Here is a 15,760-nt window from a genome sequence, read left to right as displayed (position 1 = left end):
AGCCCACATAGACACACATCTACACGTACACAATACAGGTACACATACATAAAATACACACACATCTGTACATACATGCATACATCTAAACATACATACATTCATTCATCTAGAAATACACACCTACATCTACACATTTATACAGACAGCTACACATGCATACATACATTTACACGTACATACACACATCTACATACATTTATCCATCTACAAATACATACATACTGCTAGACATACATACATCCATACATTTAAACATACATACAGCTACACATACATACATATACATTTACGAATACAGGAGCAAGACTAACTATGGGTCTATGGGTAGACCCATGAGGGTCTATGGATCTATGGGTCCCCCCACAATAAGTCAATAAATAAAGCAGACCCCCACACATACACATTGTAAACGCTGCTCAACCGCTGCAATCCTTAATCCCCAAATCCCACCACCTCCGCCCCAGGTGGAGGTATGTGTTCACTGACAAGACGGGGCACCCTGACGGAGAACAACATGGAGTTCATCGAGTGCTGCGTGGATGCAACGTCTACGTCCCCCACGCCATCCTGCAATGGCAGATCCTCAGCGCCGCCTCCAGCATCGACATGATTGACTCCTCGCCGGGCGGATACCGGAGGGTCAGTGTGTGTGTGTGTGTGTGTGTGTGTGTGTGTGTGTGTGTGTGTGTGTGTGTCTGTGTGTGTGTGTGTGTGTGTCCTCATGTCTGTGTGCGAGTGCGAGTGTTACCAGCTTGTGTGCATGTGTGTGCGTGAGCGCAAGTGCGAGTGTTATTACGTGTGTGTGTGTGTGTCCACCAGTCTTGTAGTCGGTAGTAGGTTCATTAAGTGCAATTCTAGGTTAATGTGATCATCTCAAGTGGCAGCCATGAACGTCTGTTTGTGAAGCTCAGGTGGAACAGACGAGCCTGTACTCCCTCTCGTGGCCTGTAGGTGGTCTCTGGTGGTTGGATGCAGAGTGACCCGCAAACATTCTAAGCAAAGAGGAATAAAAGCATATAAGCAAATAGCAATTTCTAGGATCTCAGTGGCAAAGTAATTTTCATATTATGTGTTTCCCAAAGTCCTGGTGGAAATTGATATTCTATTAATTTGAATATAAGTGTGTTTTGGCCACAGACTAGTACCAGGCGGCCATCAATTTCGGTCTCTCTGTGCGAAATATTGATCATTTGTGCTGCTGGTTGCAAAAATCTGAAGAAAATGGAAGACAAGTGAAGGCAAATCTATCTCCTTAAAATGTGGGGGTAGTAAACCAAAGGATGATGTCACAGATGCTCCCACCATTTATTTAATCCATCTATGGATCCTTTCTAATTAAGTTTTTCTCTCTTGTGTGTGCTTGTGTGTGTGTGTGTGTGTGTGTGTGTGTGTGTGTGTGTGTGTGTGAGTGTGAGTGTTTGTGCCTGTGTGTGTGTGTGTTTGTATCCTGGTGTGTGTGTGTGTGTGTCCTGGTGTTTATGAGTGTCATGTTGTGTGTGTGTGTGTGTTCTGGTGAGTGTGTCATGGTGTGTGCGTGTCCTGGTGTGTGTGTGTGTGTCCTGGTGTGTATGTGTGTGTGTGTCCTGGTGTGTGTGTCCTGGTGTGTGTCTGTGTGTGTCCTGGTGTGTGTGTGTGTGTGTGTGTGTGTGTTTGTGTGTGTGTGTGTCCTGGTGTGTGTGCCCTTGTGTGTGTGTGTCCTGGTGTGTGTGAGTGTGTCCTGGTGTGTGCGTGTCCTGGTGTGTGTGTGTGTGTGTGTGTGTGTGTGTGTGTCCTGGTGAGTGCAGGAGCATGAGGACCTGTTCTTCCGGGCGCTGTGTCTTTGCCACACGGTGCAGGTGAAGGAGGAGGAGACGGTGGACGGTATCAAGAGGGGCTTCCATCAGGGCCGGCCCACCTCCTTCTACATCTCCTCCTCCCCCGACGAGGTGGCGCTGGTGGAGGGCATGAAGAGGTGACCAGGACACCGCCACCACCCAGACCAACATTTTACCACACAGAAGGCTGTTATTGTTATCTCATCTTTTATACATAACCTTTATTTACATGTCATTGGTTTAAGCCTTTTTAAAGCCTCAATGCGATGGAGATTTACCTTGGCATGAAGCAACATAAAACATTTAACAAGGTTACAACAGAAAACGGACAGAAAACAGAAACACTCATTTAGTCCAGTGATTACTAATGCTCTTGAGCTCCACATCATTCAGGGTTGATACGAGTTGACAACAGGACATGAAGTCAGTAAATTCCAAGGTGCTCTGTAGATTGTTCCAAACAGAAGGGGCTGCAAACCAAAATACATTTTCTCGCCCGATTCTCACTATAAACAAATAGAATATGTATTGTTCTTAGGCAAACTTTTTTGTCTCTTATGTCCAATCTCTCTCTCTCTCTCTCTCTCTCTCTCTCGCTCTTTCTCTTTTTTTTTTCTCTCTCTCTCTCTCTCTAGGTTGGGGTATACCTATTTGCGATTGAAGGACAACTACATGGAGATTCTAAACAAAGACGATGAGATCGAGAGGTGGGGAATGTTGTCTTTGTAGAATTTTTCTCCTACAATGTATTAAAAGGGAAATGACAAAAGTGATGAAGTCGTATTCTACCGATTTTCCTGCTAAGTGCAACCCTATGCATTACACGGTTCAGAGCAATATCGGGTTACTTTTTAAGACGCTACTTCATTACCATATCAAATATTGCAGTCTGAGGAAAGAAAGAAAATGTTGAAAGTGGATGTTGTTTTACTTCATTGTGTATTGAACTTCCCTTGTATTGTCGATCCAAGGGAAGTGACTCAGTAAATACACACACACACACACACACGTTCTAACTCAGTGACATGTCAATGGAAGAGCTATTTTGAGAATCATAAAAGCCAAAGAGGCGTCTGGCAGCCATGACCACAACACGGCTCAGTCAGGCAGGGATACAGTTGCCAATACTACTTTACAGTTGTGTGTGTGTCAGACAAACATGCAGAAGTCTGTGTCAGTGGTGTGCTTGACCTCTATTGCAGTCAAATTAGTAGTTAGGAGATTCTTCAAAACAAACAAAGTACAGAGAAAGTCATTACATCGGGGCCATGAAATCAGAATCAAAGTTTAACATTAGGATGGACTATTTCGCCGAGGGGAAAGCACAATATTAAATGTTCTTCTCAAAGAAGTCAAGCGACAATAGTGACATGAAAAGACTGTGGTTGTGGAATGTGACCATGCTCCCCTTCAAAGGAATAGCATTGAATTGCAATGCATATTTCTATTCAGCGTATCGACTGGTAATGGCTTACCAAGCTCAGACCGCTCTCGCGTTATTTATTTATTAAGTAAGAATCTCTTGGGGCTTGGTCATCAAATGCTTGAGAATGCTCTGAAGGAGTTCTGTTTATGTTTTGAATATATTTGTGTGTCCTCATGACTCAGTGTTTCAGAAGGCAAAGGGTCTTTGGAACCATCTCCAGATTTGTATCTCTCTCTAACCCTCAGGTTTGAGCTCCTCCACGTCCTGAACTTTGATTCTGTCCGGAGGAGAATGAGCGTCATCGTCAAGTCAAGTTCTGGTATGAGAACACAAATACAACCCACCAAAACAATCAGAATATGTATTACTACAGCATACACAAATTGGTACTAAATCTCATGAATCGGGTGATCAAACATATTTCATCGTAATGGTTCCTTGTATACACTGACATTGTTCTGGTGGTTCCCTGGATCTGCGACCCTTCAGGAGAGTACCTGTTATTCTGCAAGGGTGCCGATTCCTCCATCTTCCCCCGAGTGGTGTCGGGGAAAGTGGAGCAGGTGAAAGCCCGCGTGGAGCAGAACGCCGTGGTGAGTGCCAGCACCATGTTCCAGATTAATTTGCATGATGTGACACCCCCTTGCTTTACGTCGGTTGACGGCCGGTGACGTATGAGCTAAGCACGCTTCAGCAAGGGATTCAGTCTCTGATCCTCTGGATATTCAACCAAGATTGGACTTAGCGTACACTCCCTCTCGAGGGGGCTTTGGAAAATGGTAGTCCACATCGATCGTTAAACCTTTCCTGCATGTTCAGACAAAGAAAACATCTGTTTTTGCATCGCGATTTCACAACCGTCTCAATTAGTCCTTTTGAGGAGACTCAATAAGCTGTGTTAAACAAGGCCGTATCCTGTATCTCCGATCCTCGCCAATCCCCATCTGCGTCTCCGCGATAACACAGGAGGGCCTGCGGACGCTGTGCGTGGCCTTCCGGCGGCTCTCACCGGACGACTACCAGGAGGCCTGCCTGCTCCTGACCCAAGCCAAGCTGGCCCTGCAGGACAGGGAGCAGCAGCTGGCCCAGGCCTACGACGCCATTGAGAGGGACTTTGTGCTGCTGGGCGCCACGGCAGTGGAGGACAGGTCTGCTGCCACTGTTGTTGTGATTGTGTTATAGTTGTCTCTGTCTAAACCTCTATTGCACCAAACGTTGTACAAGTCCCACATTGGTTCGGGATCTCTCTTGTAGCAGCTTAAAGTGGGGGCAATATAATTTGTAGATATCATAGTATCTTGATTTGACAGTATAATTGAAACGCTCGTACCGACAGACTGTGGACTCAAATGCACGACTCAATACACAGGGCAGGTAGTATTACAAAGGGTCGTTACTTGAAGCAAGGGGATCACAAGGGAAGAAGTGCCGTGCCACTGGAGACACAGGTACAAAGACGAGCTGGCACAGCGAGCGGGGGAAACAAAGGTTAGACACAGAGGGAGGATGACTGGACACAGGTGGAACTAATTGGGCCGGGGCAGGTGGTCACACGGGAGGAAGTCAACATGAGGGCAGGAAGTGAGGAAGTCAACATGAGGGCAGGAAGTGAGGAAGTCTGAAATGAGACAAGAGGTGAGTAACATAACAAAATAAAACAGGAAATAACACCAAGAACTGGAAAACATAAACAACTCATGTGACAATAATAACAGAATGAGCTTCAATAAATCAAAAGCGGGCAATTCATCCACAATGGAAAACCATCGGGCTACCAAAGGCTGGGCTTCTGCTGTTATTGTTTAAGGCTATTTCTGACATCTCAGACCTTCTACCGTCTGTTGTAGTAGTTGCGTTAAGATGGAGGCCAGTGGGGAGGTAAAAACTGGGATGAAAACACAGGCAACAGCCAACGCCAGCTCTATCTCGTCTAGTGTAACTAGGACATGGACATCAGCAGGTGTTCCCAACAGCAAGGACCGCAATACTCCAGTGAAGGCCCTGGTACGATTGGGAGAGGGAGACGGAGAATGAGAGGGAAAGGGAGAGGGGGGGAAGGGGGGCAGGGAAAGGGGGAAGGGAGAGGAATACGGCATAGCGTCATGGCGACAGATTGCAGGGGGACTAAATGAGTCACACAGCCATGACTAAACGATTGATACGGGATTCGCTCTCAGCTCACGACTCCTCTCCAACATTTGTTCTCTTAAAAATATATATACAATTCCATGTGTCCCTGTGACGCAAACAGTGCAAGCACGGATGACTGATCAAAGTGCGAGCACTTAAATGTTTTCCTAATCACAATGTCCCCTAACTGTTCAATCAAAGGTATCTGAACGCTTCATGTTGCGTCAGTTGGAAGAGGGTCGATGTGGGGTGGGGAGAGAGGGGGGGATATGTATGGATGAGTTATCACCTGGATTGGAAGGTGGGGTTGGTGATAGCCGATTGATTGGTGGATTGATCGTTTCCTTAACCCCGGGTTGACCGGCACCTCCGCTAATTAAGTCCTGTTGATTTGTAACGGACGACGTGACCCAACCTTCCTCGCCCCCACCAGGCTCCAGGAGAAGGCGGCCGACACCATCGAGTCCCTCCACAAGGCGGGCATGAAGGTGTGGGTGCTGACGGGGGACAAGATGGAGACGGCGGCGGCCACGTGCTACGCCAGCAAGCTGTTCCGTCGCAGCACGCAGATCCTGGAGCTCACCAAGAAGCGCACGGAGGAGCAGAGCCTGCACGACGTCATGTTCGAGCTGAGCCACACCGTGCTGCGGCAGCGCTCCATGTCGGGGTGGGTGGAGGTCGTGTGATTGTGTGTGTGTGTGTGTGTGTGTGTGTGTGTGTGTGGGGGGGGGGGGGGGGGGGGGGGGGGGGTTTACATGTGTGTGTGTTTCTGTAAGCACATGTGTGTGTTTATGCACTGGAACCGGCTGCGTTATTAAAGCGCACAATTACATATTTGTGTGGCTCCTGTGCAGATGTTTCATGTTACGTAATGATTTATGACATTGCAATGGTGATGTGACCGGACATTTCAATATGGTGCCCATGTGGTTTGTGTGTGTGTGTGTGTGTGTGTGCGTGTCCTAGTCGTTTACTTGAGTGAAGGCACTGTTTTAAATTTACAGAATAAATCCCACATTTGCATTTGCATCGCAATTGAATACAGATCATCTACATATTGGGATTCCAATACAAGTTTTATACAATTTGTGTGTGTGTGTGTGTGTGTATGTGTGTGTGTATGTGTGTGTGTGCGGACACGTTGGTGTGCAGGTTGTCGGTGGACTGCCTCGACTTCGGCCTCATTATCGACGGGGCCACTCTGACGGCCGTCCTGAAGTCCGGCCCGGAGGGTAACTACCGGGAGGTCTTCCTGGAGGTCTGCCGCAACTGTAGCGCCGTGCTGTGCTGTCGCATGGCCCCCCTGCAGAAAGCACAGGTGAACACAAAACCACTGCGTCATCACAAAGTGGTTGCAGCTTCATCCTAGATAAAAAAAAAGAAACAAGGGAAGGTTAAGGGAGGAGAATGAAAAGCTGCTGTGTTTAACCAGCGATCGTCTTTGCCCACATATTGAGGTGGATATTTTTATACATTTTTCTCTCTGTAGATTGTGAAGCTAATCAAGGCTTCCAAAGAGCATCCCATAACCCTGGCCATCGGCGACGGAGCCAACGATGTCAGCATGATCCTGGAAGCCCATGTGGGCATAGGTGAGCTCATGTCAAGCGTGTTCCGGTATGGAAACTTGTTCCTCTTCCCAATAGGGAATGCCATGACAGCGTGATATCCGTTTCAGATAAATGTGTTCATCTGGGGAGAGAGAGACTTCTGATCGAGGGATGTGTTACTTCCTGCTACGTATTTTGGAAATCGCTTTTGAATTTTTTTTATCAAAGATATTCTCCTTGTCTTTGTTGTTGATGTTCTTCTCATGGTCCTATTCTTCTCACTCCATGGACTGTTACCTGGCGTACACAGCCCATCGGAGGTAAGAGAACGGAAATTGCGTTGCGGTAGGCTGGGATAACTCTACAATTCATGAGCTTCAGTCTAGCCTGGATGCTGAGGTGGAGCATTGGCTGTGTTTTGATTGGGTGAAAAGGTCAAAACAGCAGTATTCATGTTGTGATGGCATACCTCGATGCTATCACAACCACATCACCGTAACATTATTTATAATTGTTTAATGATCCTGATCCCCTCCCTAGGAATCATGGGTAAAGAGGGACGGCAGGCAGCGAGGAACAGCGACTACGCCATCCCCAAGTTCAAGCACCTGAAGAAGATGCTGCTAGTGCACGGCCACTATTACTACATCCGCATTGCCGAGCTGGTGCAGTACTTCTTCTACAAGGTATTCCAACCAAGGGTATCTCGCTGGGAAAACACACTCTACCGTAGTTTTCCCAGCGAGATACTGACTTCCAGCAGCGCCCGGTTTTCAGGAGTTTAAAGCGTTCCCGTAGATTAGTGGATTGGGTCAATCCCTGCCACAACGTTTCTGAAACAGGACTGAGTAGCTTCCGTGTGGGAGGCGACCAGCTAAAACCCTGCCAATGATTCACTCTTCCCTATTCCTGGCCGGCCTGCGCTTCCTGCAGCCCACTTGCTGAGCCGTTTGAGCGCCATCGCGACGTTAACACACATGTGTAGATGGAGGTGATCTTTGGACCTTTCTGAGTCTACAAAGCTCACCGGCTCTCTGCCTCGCTGTGTTTTCCTCCGCAGAACGTATGCTTCATCTTCCCCCAGTTCCTCTTCCAGTTCTTCTGTGGCTTCTCCCAGCAGGTAACTAATCTGAGTGCTGATGCAACCATGTGCTCAGTGTGTGTGTGTGTGTGTGTGTGTGTGTGTGTGTGTGTGTGTGGGGCAGTTTCATTTTCTTATGAAAATTATTTAGAAAATATGAATTTGGAGATTCTGACTTGTTGATCCTCGTCTTGTTTGTCCCTCTGCAGCCTCTGTACGACACGGCGTACCTGACACTGTACAACATCAGCTTCACCTCACTACCAATCCTCCTGTACAGCCTCGTGGAGCAGCACGTCTCCATGGATACGCTCAGGAGGGACCCGTCTTTGTACAAGTGCGTCTGGAGGAGATCATAGTAGCGGGTTTTGATTGTTCTTGTTACATGTTTTACAGCTTTAGCCGTTAGCACACCTTATGCCCAAAATCAGTTCAACGATCTGCTGACCTCTACAGATTCATTTTTCGGCACTTCTTGCACTTTCAAGAATTTGTAACTAGTCCAATCTTCTGCAGATGATTGCATTGAGTTCATGATTTTGATTCTGATTCAAAAATAATACGGTAGGTTCAGAAACCGACACCGCGTTGAGTAACAAGCCGGCCTTCAATGGTTTTCTTCGGTCTCGGTCTGACAAAATAAAATAATATTTTTACGTATACTGCCAATTGTTATACTTGGCGGTTGATTGCAATTCCAAACCTTCTGTTCCCTTCTCTCTCAGAGACATCACGAAGAACTCTCTCCTGCGATGGCCGGTCTTCCTGTACTGGACCTGCCTGGGCGTTTTCGATGCTGTCGTCTTCTTCTTCGGTGCCTACTTCCTGTTCGACAACACCACCTTCACCAGCAACGGCCAGGTGAGCCTGTTATCACCAGCAGGACCTATCGTAGTTCGGGGGGTAGGGCTGTCCGCTGGAGATCAGCTATGTGGTTGGGTGGGCTGTGGTGTGTTTGAGGAACCCCCCCCCACCCCCCTCCCCCAGGGATGTTGTGAGAGGGTGGTTAACACAAACTGACAGATCAAGAAACTCATCCATCTCCATTGGATCTTCTCATGAGGGTGGCGTGAGGTGTATTGAGACCACTTTGTGGTCACGTTGTCTTCATTATGTGCCACAAGAACATTCTGGTTTTGTTTTAATTCCCTTGTGGAGGGGCTCTCTGTAAAAAGATCCACATTGGACTTCCATTCATTTTGACAACGCAGTAGCATCTTTTCTTTCTTCCGTATCGTTACTTTCTTGTGGTCACACCAAATGATTTTGATTGCCGTTTGGTCTTTTTTTTTAAGTTGATACATCCTGAAGTTCATTTTATTTACCCGTTGTCCTGAATCTTTTTCTCTTTCTTCTCCCCCCCCTCCCTCTTTCTTCCTCCTTTCTTTCTCTCTCTCTTTCTCTCTCTCTCTCCCCTATGCTTTCTCTCTCTCTCTCCCCTATGCTCTCTCTCTCTCTCTCTCTCTCTCTCTCTCTCTCTCTCTCTCTCTCCCCTATGCTTTCTCTCTCTCTCTCTCCCCTATGCTTTCCCTCTCTTTGTTTTGCTTCTCTTGTCTTCCTCAGCTCATGACCACCAACACACAGATGGTAAGACTCTCTCTCTCTTCCTCCCCCTCCCAGCTCTCTCTTTTTCTCTCTTTCTCTTTTCACGCTCTTTGAGTTCCTGTCATCCCGTTCTCAATCCTTTACGCTCCACCATCTCATCCCCCCTCCCCCGCACCCCCCCAAACCATTGAAACAATTCCTCACTCCAAGTCATCCTCACCGCCATGCACTGTCATCCCGGTGTGTAGTGTCCTAGACTGTGTAGTGCCTTCTCCAGCCATCCATTGTTCACCGAACCTTTTCCCTTCAAACCCTCTGAGACTGCACAGTCCTCCCCACTGCACTAACACACTGCTATACCTATATATGCTAGTGCTAACCCCACGCCGACCACATCACCACACTGCCTCTGTGCTGTTGTAGTATGTAGTAGCGTAGACCTTAAGTTTGACATCTGTTTTTTGTGTGTGTGTGTGTGTGGGTGTCTGCCTGTGAGTGTGTGTGTCTTTGTGTATGTTTGCGAGCGTGTCTGCGAGTTTGTGTGTGTGTGTGTGTGTGTCTGTGTGTCTTGTGTGCGACTGGTCACAAGTTTTTCTGCACGTGTGTATTGGTATGTGTGTGTGTGTGCGCGTGCGTGTGCGTGTTTCTGTCAGCCTGTATTTGTGGCATGACGTACTGCAAGGTCTTATATTAATCATGCTTTTACCATCTGCAACTGTGGCAGGTAGAATGACATGTCTACCTGCCGTTGGTTGTGACAATGAAACACGCAGAACACAATGGACATGGGAGACCACAGGGAGAGAGAACGAGAGTGGGGTCTGACAGTTAATCAACCGCCAGTAGTCATTGGCATTTTTGCTAGGTCACACACGTGACATTGACGAATCCAACCATTGGAATTCAGCGGTTTGTCAGTAGCCGTCTGTCATTACCAGTGCAGTGTATCTTCTCCTGTGTCTCTTATCCTAACCTATCAATATTGTTCATGGACCGAGTCTGACAAAGAGGAAAGCTCACGCATCGACAGCCAGTAGCTTGCTGTTAAATATATTCCCCCCCGTTTCTCCCCTTGTGTGCACTTTCTATCCATTTATCAATCTGTCTACCTATCTCTCTGTCCTGTATCTATGCCCGCTATTAATTCATTCCGCCTGTTCATCCCTGATTGCCTGTTTTGAGAAAAAAATCTATAATTAGATGATTATGAAAAAAAAATCCCACCATGCGCAGGAAATATATGGATCTTTTATAAAAAAAGAAAAGAAAAAAGCATTTTACAAAGTGAAACAAGAGAAAATTAGTTGTGGGCTTTGTGCAGGTGGTGGGAGGTGATGACCTCCTCTTGTACTTGGAGGTTGTAGTTTAAATGCAGTGGAGGCGGTTTGCCATCCACAGATGGAGGTGTGCGTGTGAGTGCCTGTGCGTGTGTTTGCCCGTGTGTGTGTTAGCCCGTGCGTTTGAGTGCCTGTGCGTGTGTTTGCCCGTGCGTGCCTTTTAGAGTACTGACCATCTGTTCTACTTTGTACCCCATGCAGATGTTTGGCAACTGGACCTTCGGCACCCTCGTCTTCACTGTTCTGGTCTTCACCGTGACAATAAAGGTGTGTGTGTGTGTGTGTGTGTGTGTGTGTGTGTGCGCAACATCCTCAGACCCCTGGCTTGCACAACCCACAAATCTTTTGCGTGAGTGAGTCTGGTTTATTTATGCGTGTGTGTGTGTGTGTATATATGCGTGCATAGCCCTTTTTCATGCACACAGAAGCTCCAAGGCAAAACACGCTAACATGTGTCTGACATAATTGATTGACTGCACCGGCTGCTCAGTTTGCGAGGCTGTGAAGCCCGGAGCCACAGTCACCGAGTCCGTTGACAGGTGGGGGGGTGGGGGGGGGGGGGTTGACGGGGGGGTGTTTACTCTATATGTATCCTTTGTGTTACAGCTTGCCTTGGACACGCACCACTGGACATGGATCAATCACTTTGTCATCTGGGGGTCGCTGCTCTTCTACGTGATCTTCTCGCTGCTATGGGGGGGAATCATTTGGTAGGCCACACACACACCCACACACACACACACACACACACACACCGCCTCCGATTAATTCGTGAATGAATGGCTTAATATGAACTCATGCTCGAATACGCCATCCCATGGTTGGATTGACATGTTACGATGTTGTGCGTCAGCTTCAGTGCTTCTGCGTCGGCGACAGCCGTTAGAATGGATGAATGGACCCCCGCTCACACCATGCTGCTCTACTTCAACCCTCCGTCCCCTTCCTCCTGCAGGCCCTTCCTCAACTACCAGAGGATGTACTACGTGTTCATGCAGATGCTGTCCAGCGGCCCCGCCTGGCTCAGCATCATCCTGCTCATCACCATCAGCCTGCTGCCAGACATCATCAAGAAGGTGCTGTGCCGAGCCATGTGTCCCACGCCCACCGAACGCGCACAGGTAAGACTGCACACACTCACACACATACAGATACACACGCACAGAGACACACACGCATGGAGGCTGCAACCCCTACTAAAATATAATCTCCTAAGAGAAATAATGTACAAAGACCGTTTTTGTTTTGTCACTTTGCCACAGCCATTAACCAACAGGTCTTAACACAGTAAAGAAGCTTATCAGTGTTTCTCGTTTTTATTTGTGGTTTGCTGACTATAAGTTGTAATATTGACGCAACTTTCGACTGAATGTGTAACATTTTTAACGTTGTTTTTACCGTTTTCAATAACAATATTTGCTGGGCAAGCATGTGCTCATATGATGAAATGACTAACTGTTTAGATCCTGGGTCACTTCCTTTCTATTGTCACTTCCTGTGTCCATATTTAGCTTTCTATAATCTGCTTCCTGTGACGAAGGTGGGGAAAACTGTAAGGTCTGACAGATGTTTTTCCTGCTGTTCTTTCTCACTTTCTCCCTCTCTCTCTCCCTCTCCCCCACTGCTGCACCTGAATGGATCCTCACTTTCTCCCTCCACCCCCACCACCTTTGCTCTCTTCTCCTCCTCATGATGGCGACCATCTGTCTTTTTCCTTTCATCTCTCTGCCAACTGCACCCCTCCTCATCCTTTGTTGTGCCACCTTCTACACTTGGTGTGTTTGTGTTTGTGTGTGTTCTGTCTGTGTGTCTTGGTGTGTGTCTTGGTGTGTGTGTGTGTGTGTGTGTCTTGGTGTGTGTCTGTGTGTGTGTGTTGTCTGTGTGTGTCTGTGTTTGTGTGTGTGTGTGTCTTGATACATGCGTGTGTGTTCTGTCTGTGTGTCTTGGTGTGTGTGTGTGTGTGTCTTGGTGTGTGTATTGGTGTGTGTCTGTGTGTGTGTGTTGTCTGTGTGTGTCTGTGTTTGTGTGTGTGTGTGTGTGTGTGTGTGTGTCTTGATACATGTGTGTGTGTGTTCTGTCTGTGTGTCTTGGTGTGTGTGTGTTCTGTCTGTGTGTCTTGGTGTGTGTATTGGTGTGTGTCTGTGTGTGTGTGTTGTCTGTGTGTGTCTGTGTTTGTGTGTGTGTGTGTCTTGATACATGTGTGTGTGTTCTGTCTGTGTGTCTGGTGTGTGTGTGTGTGTGTCTTGGTGTGTGTATTGGTGTGTGTGTGTGTGTGTGTGTCTGTGTGTGTTTGTGTGTGTGTGTGTGTGTGTGTCTTGATACATGTGTGTGTGTTCTGGGGGTTGCAATGGCAGTCGAATCGCCCGTGCCTTACAGTGGAGCCCTCCAGCATCTTCATGCTTTCTCAGTCCTCAAGCAGAATGAGTTTCTGATTTGCCCACAAAGACAAAAGAGAGGAGGAGGCGGAGGAAAAGGACGAGGTGATAAATCTCACATGAGTTTTGTTTTGTGTCCTTCTTTATGCATGGTGTCTTGTGTCGATGAGGCCAACTGGGTAACACCTCACCCCCTTGCGTCACCTCGCTGTCTTCCGCCATGTCATGCTAACCCCCGGTATAGTGCTACCAACAGCATTGTTGCTGGTGTCTGTCACCACTAACCTTATTCAGCATGCATTCATACAGGTCTATTTTTTGCATGATCATATTTTTGCATGTTGTTGTCGTCATTGTTGTGTCACATGTGAGTTGGTGAACCAGGTTCTGTACCACAAAAGAGTATTGAAGAAAACGTTTCATTCCTGGAATATGCACATCAATAATATGAAATTTGTTCTTTGATTGCTTGTAGCTGTGGATTTCCAAGCTTTATTCGAGAATAGAAAGTCAAATGTGTCGTTTTTTTCTCGTCATCAGTATAGTGGTAGACAGTCCCAGATAAACAAGACATGCCCTTTGGAATATAGTGATGCTATAAATCTAAATCATTGTGCGGTTGTGCTCTGAACACTTTTCACCTTCCTGTGTGTTCACTGTTGCCTATCACAGTGGTAAAGCCTCCTCCAGGCAGAGAACCATGACATCTTGCTTACTATTATCCACTGAAGGTAAGGCTGTGGGAGGCCCCAGAGGTCTGCGTGATCCCTGATCCAGCAGGCGGAGAGAGGCTCCCGCCCTGCCATGCAGAGGGAGGGAGGGAGGGAGGCGTTGGTGGTGGTGGTGGTGGTGGTAGAGCTGCGCCCCGCCTCTCTCCTACTTTAACCCCCCCCCCTCTCCCCGCCCCCAGGCAGGATAGCGTCACCATGGTAACAGCCCTCAGGGAAATGGGGTTGAGGGGGGAGGGGTCGTAGCGTCGCTTCCAGCCTGCTCTGCATGGGGTCCGGCTGGCACGCTGGGACCCGGGCCGTTGAGGTGAAGAATGGGGCCGAGCCTCATCTGGCTATACCCCGACATGTCTGGCTTCGGGGCTGGAGACCCCCCGACTCTGGGGAATTGCTTTGCTTGTTATTGCATGTGGCATGCAGGAGTATAACTTTCTGAGCCCCTCAAAAACAAGCCAAAACGTGAGATCCTGAAAACTGAAATTCTGCATTTTAAGGAAAATCGTTATTTAATGTGCTCTAGAAAATATAGAAGCATCTTTTTGCAATGCATTTGCTTAACACTTTTGGTACGCATTTGTACCAAAAGTGCATTTGCTTTACGCTTTTTTTATGCAAGGCTTAAAAATATATTTTCTTTCTCTATATTGAGTATTACTGCACAGTGCACTCTATTAACTGCCATGTAAAGGGGCTTTCAGTACAGGCTTGTCTGAACATACCAGGTGGTGCTTTCATTGTAAGTGCTGTCATTGCAGAATTGTAAATTATGGTCTTTCAGGGCATGCTTTCCTGCTTATCAGGATTACTAGCTGTCCGTTCGCTTCAGAACTGATGCCACAAACCTCGGTAATTTAAATAAAATACAAAGCTGCATTGGTACCAAAATCAATCTCTGGACAAAATATGTAGTTCTTATGCAACACTGACGCCAGCTAGTGTTGGAACAAGGAACGGTAGGGAGGAATCCTGTTATAAGCATGACTCGAGCAAACACAAGTGTAGCTTTCAGATGGTAGGACTTTAAGTTGACTGTTCATGTGAAACCAGGGCTGTAGATTCACCTTCTGAACGTACCTCTCTGTGCATCCAGCCCGTCTTCTCGTCCTATTCATATGCGCCGCCATATGGCGCTTTCCACCATTTTGTTGTTGTACTTTGGTGTTGCTTTGTGTTCCCTTTTGTCACACCCAGAGGTTCACAATAACTTACTCTCTCTCTCTCTTGCTCGCTCTCTCTCTCTCTTTCACTGGACCTCCACAGGGCACTGAGAAGTTGACCCGGGGCCCGGCCGACTCAACCCCGCTCCCCTCTCATTACCGCTTACTGAAGGGCCACGGCACCGACTCCTCCCGAATCCACCTCGGAGTCCCGGAAACGTCGGCGCTGGGAATGTCTGAGCCCCTCCCTCAGAAACTGCTCCTGGGCCAGCGGCCCAAGGGAGGAGGGCCCGACCTCTGCACCGCCGTCGGCCCCTGCGTCCTCCGTCTCTCGGGGGCCGGATTCGCATACTATGCCCCGGGACCCGAGACCTCAGTGTAAATGCAAAAAAAACAAACAATGACGTACACACTCGAATACACACACATATACCGGTGAGACATGGCGTCCATGCGTTCGGACGCAAGCTTCTCATCAACGTCTCTGAGATGTCCGATTTGGGATCCGAGTTTTCAAGGTCTTTTTTTTTATTTTCACCCCAGAGTATAAATAGATATACCCGGAAAACTGCAATACAACACATAAGCCACACTCCGTGCCCGCACATGGAAGG

At 47.7% G+C, this 15,760-nt stretch overlaps 1 protein-coding gene across 1 annotated transcript in view; it reads left to right on the top strand.

Annotated features, from left to right (window-relative positions):
* Positions 1-15,528, top strand: part of LOC307072329 (phospholipid-transporting ATPase IH-like) — a gene marked incomplete at both ends in the record, with an annotated part of 34,303 nt that extends 18,775 nt beyond the window's left edge. The window contains 21 exon segments of the mRNA XM_079731586.1: positions 468-473; positions 475-495; positions 497-542; positions 545-642; positions 1,788-1,954; positions 2,453-2,524; positions 3,489-3,562; positions 3,733-3,836; positions 4,210-4,391; positions 5,807-6,040; positions 6,526-6,691; positions 6,863-6,965; positions 7,464-7,609; positions 7,984-8,043; positions 8,214-8,341; positions 8,730-8,865; positions 9,568-9,591; positions 11,088-11,153; positions 11,493-11,596; positions 11,842-12,007; positions 15,250-15,528. Coding sequence (XP_079587712.1) covers positions 468-473; positions 475-495; positions 497-542; positions 545-642; positions 1,788-1,954; positions 2,453-2,524; positions 3,489-3,562; positions 3,733-3,836; positions 4,210-4,391; positions 5,807-6,040; positions 6,526-6,691; positions 6,863-6,965; positions 7,464-7,609; positions 7,984-8,043; positions 8,214-8,341; positions 8,730-8,865; positions 9,568-9,591; positions 11,088-11,153; positions 11,493-11,596; positions 11,842-12,007; positions 15,250-15,528 — 2,382 coding nt within the window.
* Positions 15,529-15,760: the final 232 nt, after the last annotated feature.

The sequence above is a fragment of the Pollachius pollachius genome (assembly GCF_949987615.1).
Source record: "Pollachius pollachius genome assembly, chromosome: 3".
Classification (NCBI taxonomy): Eukaryota; Metazoa; Chordata; class Actinopteri; order Gadiformes; family Gadidae; genus Pollachius; species Pollachius pollachius.
Note: the sequence above shows the minus strand (reverse complement) of the source record. Positions and strands in the feature narration are given on the sequence as shown.